Raw genomic sequence first — 14,581 nt, 5'->3', positions numbered from 1 at the left:
AACAAATCCGATGTCAAAGCCTGTATATATTATACTCTTTGGTCCAAAGCAAAGAAGCAAATTGATTTTTTTTTTAAATCTACTTGAGTTTTGCTTGAGTTGTTTTCCTTCACAGAGTACTTTTAACATTTTTCCTTTTACCCCTATATTCAATGTACTCTGTGTTTCCTTTCCTCGTGTATTTCAAGCAATTTCTAGTAGGTATAATCCAACTTGAATAAAGATATCATGGAAATAGAAACTGCTCAAACTAATGAAGTGCAAACAGTCCCAAATGAAGAACCTGCAAAGTCTACGAATGCAGACCAAGAAACTAATGCAGCAGCACCAGCCTCTTCTGTAAATGGAAATGAAGCTGATGCCGGCCCTCAGCCTTTAAACTCAAAGGATATTCAAAAACCTTCTCCAAAAAAGCCTAAGAAACGAAAACCCAAAACACCGCGTGATGTAACTGCTCCACGCCAACCACTCACCGGTAAATTATTCTTTAACTTTTTTACTAAATTTGCTTCTCAACATTTTTACAGCCTTGTTATAATTTGTTAATAGGCTACGTACGATTTCTCAATGAACGACGTGATCAGTTACGTGCTGAACAGCCAGAACTTGGGTTTGCAGAGTTGACAAGGCAGTTAGCCAGTGAATGGAGTAAACTTCCAGGCGAAGAGAAACAGCAATACTTAAATGCAGCTGACCAGGATAAGGAAAGGTAAAATATTTTTTTACATGTTTTGGTATGAATTCCATGTGCCTCTCTGACAATATTAAGTTTATACTAGGCATGAGAACTTTGGAAGTAGGTACCTAATAGAGAATAATAATAATTCAACTAGTGGGAATTTTACCTGTCATTTTTGATATTTCAAAACTGTTGAGCATTACGGTTTTAGCTTGTCACTTTCCTACTGCTATTATCTGCATGGAGCTTTTCTTTTTCACCATTAAACATAGTTAAATACTTTTCCTTTATAGGTATATAAAAGAATGGGCTGAATATAAAAAGACTGATGCCTATAAAGAGTTCAGGAAACATCAAATGGAACAAAAGGACATGAGCAACTCTTCCAAAAAAATTAAGCAGAATACAAATATCAACAATGCTGTGGTAGATACAGGTAAATAATGCCTGCTGTAGCTTAGTGCCTTTATTATTAAATAAACCTATATTATTTTATTTATTCTATTTCAGTACACCAACAGCAAGTACACAAGGGCTTAAATAAATAATACTTTTCTGTGTGACATGCCACTTATACTAGGTATACACATCTATTGATCTGCTATCCTATTACCACTTCAACGTAACTCATTGAGCTGTGTTGGTTGGTTAGATCTATAGATCTCCTCATTTCTGATTTGAGCATGTAGCAAAACTTAGCATAGCTCTCTCCATTGCCTGTTCAATGACTGAGCTTCCTTAAGACACTCATTGTTAGCAACCATGTCTCACACAACTATAAGTTGTATTGTGTAAAAAAATAATCTACAAAAAACTGATGATGAATCTATTTTGTTCCTGCAGCAGCTACACAAATAGCAGAACAGAATGTGATCAATGCAAATGTGGCAGCTTCAGCTGCTGTCAATAATGCTGCCAGACAACCAACCCCACCTCGACCAAGACCTTGTATCACACCAGCTTCTGTAAGTATACAAGTTATATATGGGATTACTTGCAATAATTGGTGTTGGGTAAAACAAGCTCTGGATTACAGTGGATGTGTCTGCGTATAACTAGTACTGTACTTTCCTCATGCGGTGAAAGCAAAACTTGACTAATAAAACAATCAAACAGCAGAACAGACACCCCTGTTTAATTTTGCCCTCATAGCTACACTAAAATTATATAGAAGTAAAGTTTAGATGTAGGAGGTACTTAATTTCCGAAACTACTCATCCAATTTTAAAAATTCATTCACTGGTAGATAAGTTTCTCTAAGTGCTGAGAGACGGAAATGTTTAAGTGTGGCAACCAGCCCAGAGCATAGAAAGAATCTCTGAGTGCTATAGACTATAAATTATATGTAATGTGTCGTGGACAAAGTCGCCTATAAAACATAGTCACCAAATAAGTTAATAAATCACCCACACCACTGTACAGTATCAAGGTTAGGAGTTAGTTTTTCTGACACTAACTGTGGTTCTGCACTCATCCGATCCGAGTCCAAGAAAATACGTTCCTTTTTGTTTTGTATGGTAGCTTATGACATATGTCGTAGATAACAATCGCTGGTATTCTCACAGATAGAACTCGGATGACGGAAGTGCAGTGCGTTTTCGCCGATACAGCGTAAAGTAGAAGTAATAATACATGGAGCAAGATTACCATTAAATTACTAGTTTATGACCCAATTTATAAAATAAATAATGCAGTTTTCATTATCATATGAATAGTCTGTATTCACCACAATGTATTCCTTTGTTTTTCATCAACAATATTTAAAATAAATAGGGCAAAAGCTATAATATAGCAGACTTCCTTATACATAGCAATGCATTTCATTCAATGCAAATAATGTAAATTTTTCAGGGTGAAGAAATGGCTGGTGATACAGATATCCCCATATTTACAGACCAGTTCCTTCAACACAATAAGCTCAGAGAATCTGAACTACGGCAGTTACGCAAAGCTAATTCTGATTATGAGCAACAGGTAATTTATTTATATAAATAACTAGCTTATGCTCGCCACTTTGCCAGCGTGGACTACATACATTTCAAACCCCTATTTTCCCCCTTAGGGGTTAAATTTTCAAAAATCCTTTCTTAGAAGATGCCATTATAATAACTCCAAATAACTCTATAAACTTGTGTTTGTATGAGAAGTCTGTCTGTTACCTTTTCACTGCTCATAAATTTAACCGCTTTGACGTGGTAGCGATAGCTTGCGTCTTGGAAAATCCCAGAGTTACCACAGCAATTTTAAAAACCTAAATCCATGCAGATGAAGATGCAGCCATCGTTATATTTTTTTGTTACATATAAATGAAAGTCCCAATCTAATCCTTGTCAGTTTGGGACTTGCATTTACCTACATTACATAGACTAATATTGAAATTACTTTTGAAACAGAATGCCATACTTCAACGCCACGCCGAGGAAGTGAGCGCAGCCACGTCGCGGCTCCGCGCGGAGACGACGGCGGCTGCTGAACGCACGGCGGCACTCGTGGCGCATCGCCGCGCACTCGTCAGCTCGCTAGTGCAAGCGTTACAGTCAGTCGCATTACCGTTGCAAGGTGAAGCATTAATAGTTTACTTCATTTGGATGTCATTTGAATAACGCAGTTTGGTCAGGAAACTGCAAGTTGACCACGCACCGCATCGCGGTTCGTGAGCTTGTCCCGAGGCGAGGCGATTGCGATACTATTCCGATTATTATGTGTTGCAGTAAGGAGTTACATACAAAGAATACTGGACGGCTTGAGTTGATATGGTGACGATCTCTTTCCGAGCTGATATGACGTGATTATACCTTTAGGATTTTGATTAGTTTACATATTTGAGATCATCAAATTTTCAATTATGACTTCCAGGTGGATCTTTTGGAGCATCTGACAGCAATATAGAAGAGTATATGGAAAAACTGCAAAGTTTCGCATTAGAAACTAAGAACAATCCATTGGTCAAACAGGCAAAGGATATTTTAAACAAAGTAGAACTACCGTCGATTTAACATGATTAAATAAAAAGTCAATTATTATTATCAGTGTTTTTTATTTATATTGTTTAAAAATATTATGTCTACATTTTATGACATTTCCATTGGTGAAACACCAAGTGATATGAAAAATGTCAGCACAAGTTGATAATTACCATATACTTAGGGCACTCTCACTAGGACACTGATGGCGGCGCAACCAGACGCGCTACCAACAAAATGTATACTACTCTATGGTCTCTATGGAGGGCTCACTATTGTCAGCTTGGTTTATATAATATAATAATGGTGGCGGCGTGGCGGCCAGCATTATCCGCTGGTGGCGTAACCACTAATATGTATAGAACTATTTGGCGACGTCTCACTCACTCGACCACTAGTTGCGCTACCAGGGATGTAATAATTAGGTTAGGCCAAAAATAGATATAGGGTTAATCCAACCCAGGACCTCATCATCCACAGTTACTAACTACTACACCTACACCAACTAGACAGTTGCAAACATACCTAATATTCTTCCCACTAAATACACATTGTATTGTCGGAAGCAAAAATATTTGAACATAATATTCAAAAACACACAGATACACACATCAAACTTATAACACCCCTCTTTTTGGGTTGGGGATAAAGTACAATTCCGAGACAGAAAGATTAACAAAATGTATTATTAATTTAATTATTATTATCATAATACAGTGGAGCCTCTTTAACTCTAACTTCATGGGAAAAGTTAACTATTTCGAGTTAGCGATTTTTAAAGCGAGGACTTCGAGATAACGGAGTTTTTAATCAAATGTTCCATGGTACTTCAAGTTATAGGTCATGAGAAAATAAAAATTCGACTTATAGTGATTTATTTAAATGAAAAATAATGAACATCAAAATTGCAAATCAATGTTCTATAAAAAAAATTGGCACTTTCAAGGAAGCAAAGAAACTTTCGCTAAGCAGATGGGTGCAAAAATGTAAACAATAGTTGTTATTGAAAACTTCCACAGGACACAAAAAAAATTGGTTATTGATCGTCGATTCTACTTCGAGACAAAGAGTCTCAGTCTTATGGACAAAATTCGATCTACAGAGGCTACAGAATTTACATATTGCTTCTTCCAGATATAGTCTGCTAAATTTGTAGTTTGAGTTTAGAGTGTGATATGAATGAATAGTACATCACAGGGAAATCATATTCAATTTGAGTTAAAGTATCTAAATTATTCGAGTTATAGGGTTTTTGTACTTCAGCGGAAGGGAATTGTTAATGTCTTTGTCTTGGATTTCGAGTCAATGGGGTTCGAGTTAAAGAGGCTCCACTGTATAATATTATGAAGCCCGATAGCAAAAAAAAAACTATTAAATGTGGCTTCAATGGTTTTTAGTCAACTTGGAAGAATAACCATTACTCATCTAGTTTTCAAGTTCTGAGAAATTTCCAGTTTCATGTTCAAAGTCAATGTCCTCACCATCAAATTCATGTAGTTTTTTCCTCCACATTTTGATTAACATATCCCAAGATCTTCTACTGTATTTTGCATACTTATCAGGAGTTTTTGGGTGTTCTTTTGTACGTTTATCCCTGAAAAATCATAAAACACCATTTAAGTGACTAGTGCAGCTATTACTACTGATATTGTTCATAGAATTCGGATTCTGTTCTTGACAAGAACAGGAGACTTTGTAACTTAGTCAATTAGAAACAAAAATTGGTCAAGTGTGTGTCAGGCTATGAGGTACTTGCCCATCACAAAATAGTATTTATTTTACACAACTAACAACCTTATTATAGCAAAAATTTAGCCTGCAGGTTGGGGACGACAACAACTAAGACTTAATATCCCACACTATGAGATAGACAAGAGAAATAATCAACCCCACTTACAATATAAAGTCAGAATTCTTGAGCAAATTACTTACATGGGCACTTGAAGTGTATAATTGTGATAGCCAACTGTGTTTTTACCATAGTCTATCTGCTTTTGACGCCTTTGCAATATTTCTGGGTCTGTTTCCAACTCAATTGGCTTTTTTGAAGGTTTGCTATAAATGAGAAAACTTTTAATAGCCGAGAATAATTGAGAAAATTAACTACCACAAATCAACTAATATGAATAAATTAATTTAATTTGACTGTGCTGATTATGATAAATAGAATATTAAAGACTAGATGATGCTTGTAACTTCGGTGGTGGGGATTTAGGTTTTAAAAAGCCCATCGGAACTCCTTGTTTACCAGGATCAGAAGTAGCCTATGTCCTTCCATGGGATGCAAGCTATCCCCGTACCAAATTTAATCAAAATTGGTAAAACGGATGGGCCGTAAAAAGCTAGCAGACAGCCACACTTTCGCATTTATAATATTACTAGCTGATGCCCGCGACTTCGTCCGCGTGGATATAGGATTTTTAAAAATTCTTGGGAAATATTTGATTTTCTGGGATAAAAAGTAGCCTATGTCACTCCAAGTCTTTATCAATACCCATGCAAAAAATCACGTCAATCCGTTGCACCGTGGCGACGTGATTGAAGGGCAAACCAACAAACAAACACACTTTCGCATTTATAATAAGGGTACTGATTATGGATTTAAAATAAGAGGGTATCCACCTACAACTGACTGGTCTTATATAAATCATTACCCTGTGTAGGAACTCTAACAAAATTATTAGATTAGATTAATTATTGATAAGGTAAATTTAACTGAACTTACCTAGATTTCTCAGAATCATTTTTACCATTAGGCTTTGATTTTTTCCGACTGCTGGAGCTTTCTCTGCTGTCAGATTTCATTTTTTCTTTTGTGGCTCGACGAACTAAATATGAAAGGCGATTTAATATCACACATTTAAATTGTATGTACTTATTTTAATAAATATACCGTTGGTGCACAAGCCTTACTTGGTTTGTTGGGTGGTGGTTGAGTTTCTTGTTCTTGATCATTTTCGCAGAGTTCACTCCAACTTTGTTTAATAATATAATCATTTATACTCATTGCGTACCTTAGATTACTTTAATATTCGAACCTGTTAAATGCTGCTGATCAGCTTTAATGTTTATTAATATTCTGAAAACTCACAGAAAAGTTACAACAATAAACTGGATGAAAATTTAAGCAAAGTTCACTGGCACTAAGAACTTATTAAACCACACACTTTTTCTACATTGTAAGCTGTCATCAAGAATTCATAATAAACTCCAAATGTATTTAAATTCGAAGCTATTTACTAGCTATTTTCTTATTTTTCCATAAAATAAAAGCGGGAAAAAGTACACACCAAAGAGAAAAACACTTACTGGTTACTGGTCTGTGGCAAAGTGGTATTTAATATTTTTTTAAACTGGAATCTTCAAGTTTACGGTTCTGGGCTCTAGCCTTTTTGAGGTTGGGTAACATTGATAAAATAGCGAGGGCATAATATATAGTAGATAAATAATCTAATGAGCGAGGGTTTCTAGCTCTTTTTTGGCTCCCATTCAAAAAGTTTCGATGGCTTTTGTGGACGCCTAAAATTGGGATTTATTAGTAGGTAGGTACTTCGTGAATGGATCATCTTGTCATTTTCATCCAGCGTTGCCAGAAGATGGCCAGAAGGCAGTGGCGTGCACAGGGTTTGAAGCCAGGGTAGGCACCAGTCTGGTAGAACCTGTTTACTGGCGAAAAATAATGAAAAATATGCATTGAGCTATTACAACTGGGGTAAGCAATGCTTTCATGCCTCTATGAGCTGCACGCCACTGCCAGAAGGGTACGAAATTCGTACGTTTTGGGTCATATTCGTATCTCTGGTTGTGACTTTTTTACACTTCGAAAATTCGACAAGACAGTTTAAAACTCAGCAAAGATCTGATTTACATATCTGGTGATTTTTTTAGTATTCAGGCGAAGCAGTAGTGTTGTATCTTTTCAGCATCTTGTTTGTAGGCGTTGACGCACATCACCTGGCAACTCTCTGTTTGTACACTGTAGTCTGTGCTGGCAACACTGTTTTCATCATTATCATCATCATCATATTATCAAACTATACAGTGATTAGTATACTCTGCGATAGATGGCTATTGCTGGACATAGATCTCTTGTAGAAACTTCCGTCTTCCACACCCTGAATGTAGCGGCTCCCAGTTAAGTTACTCAATTAAAATAACTGACCAAGTGCCAGACGGGCTTCGCTCTTTTAGGGTTCCGTACATAATTATTTTGGTCACAGCTTATGAACTAGACATTTTATGCTCGTTGTTTTCAGTACCTATTTGTTGTTTAACTACAATATAATGGTACCTACATAATATACCTAACGAAATTTCACATCCCGAACTAGTTTAGTTTTTGGAATAAATCTGACAACTTTTATTTCTTTATTTTTTACATAAAAAGTAAAAAGTAAAAACACAGAACAACCAATATTTTTCGCCCAACAGTATTTAGAGGTCATTTGATAGCCTAGGACGTCTTTGCAACTCGACGGGATTGTGACGTTTTATCCTGCCCTAATCTTAAGTCCGGAATCTGGTAGGTAATTTTATTTTTAGTAAGTATAGAAAATTAAACAAGTCATCATTTCCAATTATTTTTAATGAACTGAACTATTTGATGTAATCCTTCTTTACCAGCACTACCATTCAAAAATTCCATTTCAATATTTAAAAGCTTATCTTTATTAGCTATTTTCATTAATGCATGGACTGCTTCTGTTTCGTTCTCTAGTGAATTGTAAAGAGATCCATTATTACTTGTACTTTCTTCTGCAGGTTGTATACTTTTATTTATCATGGTATCATTTGATCCATTAGTACTGTTCTGTAATGATACATTGGATGTATTTTGTAAATCTAGTTTTGCTCTTTTGACTTGATCCTCTGACAAACGTTTTTGAATCCTCCTTTTACGGCGTTGATTTGACCATGTATTGGCAAAAGCAACAACATCAAGAATCGTCTCGTTTTTTCGTTTTGTTATTACCTTATAAATGATTTGTAGATCTTGAAGTATTCCTTTTAACTTCTCTGTATAATCACAGCATTCATTTAGTTCTGGTAAAACAAATGAATGTGGAACATTTTTCTTTCGAGACTTGTCTCTTGGTGAAACTAAAAAAAAAGATTAAAAAAATGTAATGACCATAAAAGTAAACTTTGAGATACCAAACACCAAAAACAATACATTAATAAACAATGAGAGTAAAAATTGTCCTGGCTGTTTTAATGTTGTCTGTAACCTAAAATTGAATCGGCATGCAGACCAAAATAGTATAGTATATGACCACCAATCTATTATTACTGCCTAAACAAACCGCTATAAAAAATTCATTTTTGGCCATAAAAACTATTTTTGCGGAAGTCATATTTTACCTACTAGATGGCGGTCAGCTAAACAAAAGGGCCAAAAATAATAATTGAAAAAAAAGAAAATATGCCTTACACATTTTAGAAAAATCGTATTTTTGATATGTCCAAGCTAGTCCCCATCTTGTGACTCGACCTTGGCAGAATTCTGTTGTAGTGTATGTAATACCATCTGCTTTTAAATCAGTAACTAATTCCTTTAAATTAAACTTATGTCCAACCATAGTCGTAAATATGCTGTAAATAGAAAATCAAATATTATGCTTTAATACCAGGCTAGGGTACTAAGGTGTGGTTCATATAGATAATTGTGGTTAAGCTGATATATCTCAATCTAGTGCTATCCTAGAATTAGCCAATCCTATAAATCCATACATTATTATAAATGCTAAAGTGAGTCTGTCTGTCTGTCTGCTAGCTTTTCACGGCTCAACCGTTCAACACATACTTGGTCTAAGGAAGAGACATCCGAGTTATCATATCTTGCCTGTTTTTTACACACATACAATTGAAAAATACAACTTACAGAACTTTGTCTTTTTGCAGCTTGCTTTCTTCTATAATTTGTCTACAAAACTGCAACTCTCCTCCTTCAGTTATGAGCTCATGTGGTGAACCAGTGAAGCCATTTTTAGGTTCAGGTCTGTAATGGAAATTATTATAGTATTACCTAGTATTTGCTTTTTTGGTGTATAGACATCAAGGCTGATTATTTTTTAAATTGTAAGAGTTATTTCTTTGTTATATACACGTCAAAGCTAGTGAGCCATTTTTTAATTATTTAATTAGGGGTTTTTAAAGCTATGTACATTGTATAAGTCAACCTTTGCAGTTTCTGAATTGTGAAAGTCCTGTTTAAATCTAAATATATAAAAGGAAAAGGTGACTGACTGACTGATCTATCAACGCACAGCTCAAACTACTGGACGAATCGGGCTGAAATTTGGCATTCAGATAGCTGTTATGACGTAGGCATCTGCAAAGAAAGAATTTCTGAAAATTCAACACCTAAGGGGGTGAAGTAGGGGTATGAAATTTGTGTAGTCCACGCGTACGAAGTTGCGAGCATAAGCTAGTTATTTATATAGACAGAAAGAGCTAAGGATTCATGAAAATTGGTTTAATACCAAGATACTATCTAAACAACTAGGTACCTATATTATAAATGCGAAAATTTGTTTGGTTCGTTTTGTACTTCGATCAACGGGTTGACGTGATTTTCGCATGGGTATATTTAAAGAGCTGGAGTATGGGTATATTTTATCCCAGGAAATCAAAGAGCTCCCAGGATTTTAAAAACCTAAATCCACGCGTACGAAGTTTCGGGCACCAGCTAGTAATTAATAAATAAATGTACCTGGCTGGGCTACGAGATTCCCACAGGTCCTGAATATTAGTGTAAAATGGTGGGTTGCACATGCAAAAGTCAAATGTTTGACAATTTTTATCCAAAAACATATGTTCGATTACCGACTTCGTAGTATTCTCTCTCACTGCAATCATTATTCTCATGTACATTGTCTGACACTGAAAATAGTACTTGATACAGATAGTAACTCTGCCATCCAAATTATAACAACCATGAGGGCTATATGTATTAATTCCATGCCAAATCATTGTATAACGCGTAAAATTTAACTCCTCACGCGCCACTTTAAATTTTTGTGTAAAATTTCATGTCAAAAGTACGATATTATTCCTTATTTTAAAGGTGAACCATAATTTTGACATGACAGTTAACCCATAGATTTAAAAGGCGCCTGAGGGGTCATTTCGTACGGACTATATATTATTTGGACTGCTATAGCACTCATGGTTGTTATGATTTGGATAGCAGAACTGATAAGTAGTAGTTGTAGTTTGTTTATTTAGTGGCTTTTTATATATTTTTTTTTGTACTTTGTGATAAGTAATAGGGTGCACCTCAAGAATACTGTGTCTAATAAATCTAGTGCTTAGTATAAAGGTGTGACTGCCAATATTGCAATGCTGTGTTGAATGCTTTCCCAGAAGACTATTCTTAGTTTTGATGTAGGAGAGGAAACAAATAGGAGACACGTTGTGTGCTAGCACCCTTAGGCCTAGATCTATAGAACTCACTTTGACTTTGCTCAGACTTAAGATTGAGTTAAAACAAGACAGGTTTATGCTATATAGCTCTTAATGTGGTGTACAGTCAATATAATAAAATATGATTATGAGACCAAGTTGCTCAGTAGTTTATTAGGGATAAATATTTATGGCTATATATCCCTATATCTGTATAATTGTTTTACTTTATTTAACAGTGATAAAAAAATATCTAATTGATTTCATTTAAAACAAATCTAAGATACAATTTTAAATACCTTCGATAAGGTGTTGTAAATCATTGCAGTTCACATTGTTTTGGGCTTGCTGCAAGCTCTGTACATCTGTCTCTGTTCCCACCATACGCCATTTGTTTTTAACTGCAGCCAGTAAGGGATATATTGCACATGCCCCAGTTCCTAGAAATATGTAAAGAAATATGAATATTATGTTCCTAGAAATCTAAATATATAAAAGGAAAAGATGACTTAATGTCTTTGATATATCAACGCACAGTTGAAACTACTGGTCAGGTCAGGCTGAAAGGAGATGTTTCAAATTGTGCCACATACATATATACCCTTCCGTAAAAATTTGAGATAGATCTCTTTGGCATTTGAATAAAGCATTTCATGTAGGTACTACTTTAATAATTAGTGAATATGTGTTTGTGTACTACAAATTTATTTCATTCGGCTGAGTTTGTTGTGGGCTCTTCTCAGACCTGGGCGCGTTTGGAACCCTCGTAGCTTAAGTTTGCGTAATAATTATCACCACTATATCTTACAAATCCAACATCTGACTATCAAAAGGAGTAATTTATTACCTAATATTATTAATTATTTGACTTTGACTCATAACTTTTCTCCACATGAGGCGGGTGTAGTGAGTCATGGGAGAGGCGCTGGCAGAAAGTGCCCGAATATTGGACATGCTGAATAGGCTACTTGACTCATATCTAATTTCGTCCAATAAATGATTATTTACTATAGTATTTTGCTTAAGACAACGAAATATATCAATAACAATTATTAAAAACGCAGGATGGATATATAAATCCAATTTAAAAAAATACAATTTTTATTTTTATTTGAAACGCAGAAAACGCTGTCAGCCATGATGTGACGTCATTAAATATGTAAACAAAGAAATGTCATTCCTATGTCACGCGGGGACTAACGTAGTATCCATATATATAAAATTTAGAGTCCTGACTAACTTATATATCAACGCACAGCCTAAACATCTAAACAGCTGGTCCTAGATACATGAAATTTGGTGAGTGTGTTCTTTGTAGGTAAAGAGAAGGTGTCCACTAGGAAAGGATTTTTTGAAATTCCACCCCTGAGTGGGTTAAATGGAGGTTTGAAATTTATGAAGTCCACGCGGGCGAAGTCACGAGCGTAAGCTAGTTTTTATATATTTCTAAAAACTCATAGTAAACGTAAAAAATTATCGTTTTCTCTTTATAAATTGAATAAGTTATTAAGTAAGACTTACAACAAAGTGATCTTTGCAAAAATAAATTTGGGTTGAAGTCGTTAGTCATATAGGATCCCTTTAAGCAAGTCTTTGCGTGTTACGTATATTTATTTCACTGGGCACTCTAATCCACAACTTTCCTGTGGTCTTTATCGATGCGTTTTTTACATTCTCGGATGATACAATAACGATAATTACTATATTTTTCATGTAAACTAGTATAGAAGTCATGTTTATTAAACTTTGGGAGGTCATGCTGTTGTTTACAAATGCATGACGTCAGAGCACAGATAATCTATCGGCCAAACATGGCCGACAGTGTTTTCACCTGTCTAAGAAAAATATTTTTTTAAATTAGTTTTACGGTTTTGAGGGCGCAAAAAAATATAGTGTTAATTTTTTTGATATAATAGGACAAATATTAACCATTTAAGACCAACTTAAAAAAAGTGTCAAGTAGCCTATTAGTGAGACTCTACTTTATAACTTACCAATATCAATGCCATAAATTGAGTCACTTCTATTGATTGTGTTCATTAAATCTTCGATCCATAGTATGTAATTCAGCCTAAGAGGAAGGGTTGGAACCAGGCGGTCTTCAGGAATAACAACATCCAGATTGAAGTCTGATTTTAACAAACATTTTGTTAAAATTCTTAATGAATGTGGATTCTTAAAATCAATACTCACTTTGCCACTGACATCCTGAAACAAAAAAGTGAACAGTCATAAAAAGCAAGTGCAAACCAATAAACTAAAAATTTACTCATTTTGTAGGTAGTTTTTGAAGTTGACACCAAATCAAATAGGCAATAAGATCTCTACAAGTTGAAATCAATAGTTTTTTGTACAGATAGGTAAGTATATACCTGATATTTCGTTTTTTAAGTAATATTTTTTCTGCCATCTTAGCCCTTTAATCCCTGTCTACCTTTTATCTCAAAATTTCAATGTGAGACGACAAGATAACAGGGTCTATGTACTTATCCCATCACATGCAACAAATACTGTATAAAAGTATCAAGTTTTCAAGTTTCTTTTAGTAGATAATTAAAATATAGGAAATAATTCTTTGTGCATTATGTACCTACTTAGTAGAAAATATTTTTATTAAGAAGTAAGTTGAAGTAAAATATTTTTTACCACTTTGGCTATATCTGAAAATTCTTCGTATGTTTTTGCAAGCTTCGCAAAGTCTGGAGGGGTTTTATAAATATTGCGGGGATGCATAAACTTGTTTAATGCCATTTTATATCCTTAACAATTTAACTATACAATCGGATACCACGACAAATGGTGAATCGTACTAAAACGTAGGTAGTGATTATAATACTCTTTGAATTAATTGTAATACTAGTTATTACCAAATTACACTTAATTTTATTAGCAGGGTCTTTTCACTCAGTACATTTTAGCCACAGTACAAAATCGCACAGGGTACATTGACTCAGACTTAGCTCGACAGATGGCACTAGTAGTAAGTTTTGTTGCCAACCACGCGCAACAGGTGGCACTACTTGTAAATTTTGTGGCCGGTCAGCAGTGTGACCGTTTGTGGCAGATTTCTGCCATTTGGGCAGATTTGGCTCCTAAATTTTAACTCTGGCAGAAAAAGCTGACGATTTAACAAAGTGGTAGATTGTGGCAGATTTCAAGGAAATCCTTATTATTTTTCTAATCTATCGCCACACTCACACACACACAGTTAAAGTATCAATTATTAATCTTGGCAATCTATTTTCGTCCTTATTCAAGCAATTAGCAAGAAGTGAAATGTAAAAATTCTTAAATGTGATGGATGAATGCAATAAGAAAAATATATGAAAAGACATTGCTATGCTAGGAGAGTCAGACTCAGAATAATATTAATAATTAATTAAAAAGCAAATTCGTAACGTTTTTTTTCTTTTTAAAAATTACACGGTAATTTACACGGTATTCTTTTAGCTCATCCACCGTAATTTAATCAAGAAACACCGTATTTTTAACCTTACAACACGGTAATACTTGATTTACATATGGAAACACTGGC

At 34.8% G+C, this 14,581-nt stretch overlaps 3 protein-coding genes across 5 annotated transcripts; 1 reads left to right on the top strand and 2 right to left on the bottom strand.

Annotated features, from left to right (window-relative positions):
- Nucleotides 1–19: 19 nt before the first annotated feature.
- On the top strand, nucleotides 20–3,705 carry Hmg-2 (High mobility group protein 2). Of its 3 annotated transcripts, none has more exons than XM_069503278.1 (7): nucleotides 20–475; nucleotides 619–709; nucleotides 973–1,115; nucleotides 1,523–1,644; nucleotides 2,531–2,653; nucleotides 3,073–3,238; nucleotides 3,536–3,705. In XM_069503278.1, exons 1-7 carry the CDS (start codon nucleotides 229–231, stop codon nucleotides 3,673–3,675), a joined length of 1,032 nt encoding a protein of 343 aa, XP_069359379.1. In that variant the 5' UTR covers nucleotides 20–228; the 3' UTR covers nucleotides 3,676–3,705. The 3 variants fall into 3 exon arrangements, with proteins under 3 accessions (XP_069359379.1, XP_069359378.1, XP_034832390.1); XM_069503277.1 differs by having other exon boundaries at nucleotides 550–709; nucleotides 1,523–1,648; nucleotides 2,538–2,653; XM_034976499.2 differs by having other exon boundaries at nucleotides 24–475; nucleotides 550–709.
- Nucleotides 3,706–4,365: 660 nt separating this feature from the next.
- Nucleotides 4,366–6,944, bottom strand: Slbp (Stem-loop binding protein). The gene is made up of 5 exons (XM_069503280.1): nucleotides 6,810–6,944; nucleotides 6,556–6,721; nucleotides 6,368–6,470; nucleotides 5,575–5,697; nucleotides 4,366–5,236 (listed from the first exon to the last, which is right to left on the bottom strand). Exons 2-5 carry the CDS (start codon nucleotides 6,647–6,649, stop codon nucleotides 5,068–5,070), a joined length of 489 nt encoding a protein of 162 aa, XP_069359381.1. The 5' UTR covers nucleotides 6,650–6,721; nucleotides 6,810–6,944; the 3' UTR covers nucleotides 4,366–5,067.
- A 1,261-nt stretch (nucleotides 6,945–8,205) lies between these two features.
- Nucleotides 8,206–13,907, bottom strand: LOC117989177 (U6 small nuclear RNA (adenine-(43)-N(6))-methyltransferase). The gene is made up of 7 exons (XM_034976498.2): nucleotides 13,693–13,907; nucleotides 13,041–13,254; nucleotides 11,346–11,486; nucleotides 10,355–10,490; nucleotides 9,524–9,640; nucleotides 9,074–9,234; nucleotides 8,206–8,742 (listed from the first exon to the last, which is right to left on the bottom strand). Exons 1-7 carry the CDS (start codon nucleotides 13,795–13,797, stop codon nucleotides 8,210–8,212), a joined length of 1,407 nt encoding a protein of 468 aa, XP_034832389.1. The 5' UTR covers nucleotides 13,798–13,907; the 3' UTR covers nucleotides 8,206–8,209.
- Nucleotides 13,908–14,581: the final 674 nt, after the last annotated feature.

This window comes from Maniola hyperantus, chromosome 15 (genome assembly GCF_902806685.2).
Source record: "Maniola hyperantus chromosome 15, iAphHyp1.2, whole genome shotgun sequence".
NCBI classification, from domain to species: Eukaryota; Metazoa; Arthropoda; class Insecta; order Lepidoptera; family Nymphalidae; genus Maniola; species Maniola hyperantus.
Note: the sequence above shows the minus strand (reverse complement) of the source record. Positions and strands in the feature narration are given on the sequence as shown.

What these genes read in the sequence shown, in the direction of transcription:
- Hmg-2 (XM_034976499.2), top strand. Translation starts at nt 229, where the DNA reads ATGGAAATAGAAACTGCTCAAACTAATGAAGTGCAAACAGTCCCAAAT. An exon ending in TCCACGCCAACCACTCACCG is followed by an intron (nt 476 to 549) that starts GTAAATTATTCT and finishes ATTTGTTAATAG; the next exon opens with GCTACGTACGATTTCTCAAT. An exon ending in CAATGCTGTGGTAGATACAG is followed by an intron (nt 1,116 to 1,522) that starts GTAAATAATGCC and finishes TTGTTCCTGCAG; the next exon opens with CAGCTACACAAATAGCAGAA.
- LOC117989177 (XM_034976498.2), bottom strand. Translation starts at nt 13,797, where the DNA reads ATGGCATTAAACAAGTTTATGCATCCCCGCAATATTTATAAAACCCCT. An exon ending in GAATCTCGTAGCCCAGCCAG is followed by an intron (nt 9,641 to 10,354) that starts GTACATTTATTT and finishes TTTCCATTACAG; the next exon opens with ACCTGAACCTAAAAATGGCT. An exon ending in ATACGATTTTTCTAAAATGT is followed by an intron (nt 8,743 to 9,073) that starts GTAAGGCATATT and finishes CTTTTTTTTTAG; the next exon opens with TTTCACCAAGAGACAAGTCT.
- Slbp (XM_069503280.1), bottom strand. Translation starts at nt 6,649, where the DNA reads ATGAGTATAAATGATTATATTATTAAACAAAGTTGGAGTGAACTCTGC. An exon ending in ACCACCACCCAACAAACCAA is followed by an intron (nt 6,471 to 6,555) that starts GTAAGGCTTGTG and finishes TTTCATATTTAG; the next exon opens with TTCGTCGAGCCACAAAAGAA. An exon ending in AATGATTCTGAGAAATCTAG is followed by an intron (nt 5,698 to 6,367) that starts GTAAGTTCAGTT and finishes TCTCATTTATAG; the next exon opens with CAAACCTTCAAAAAAGCCAA.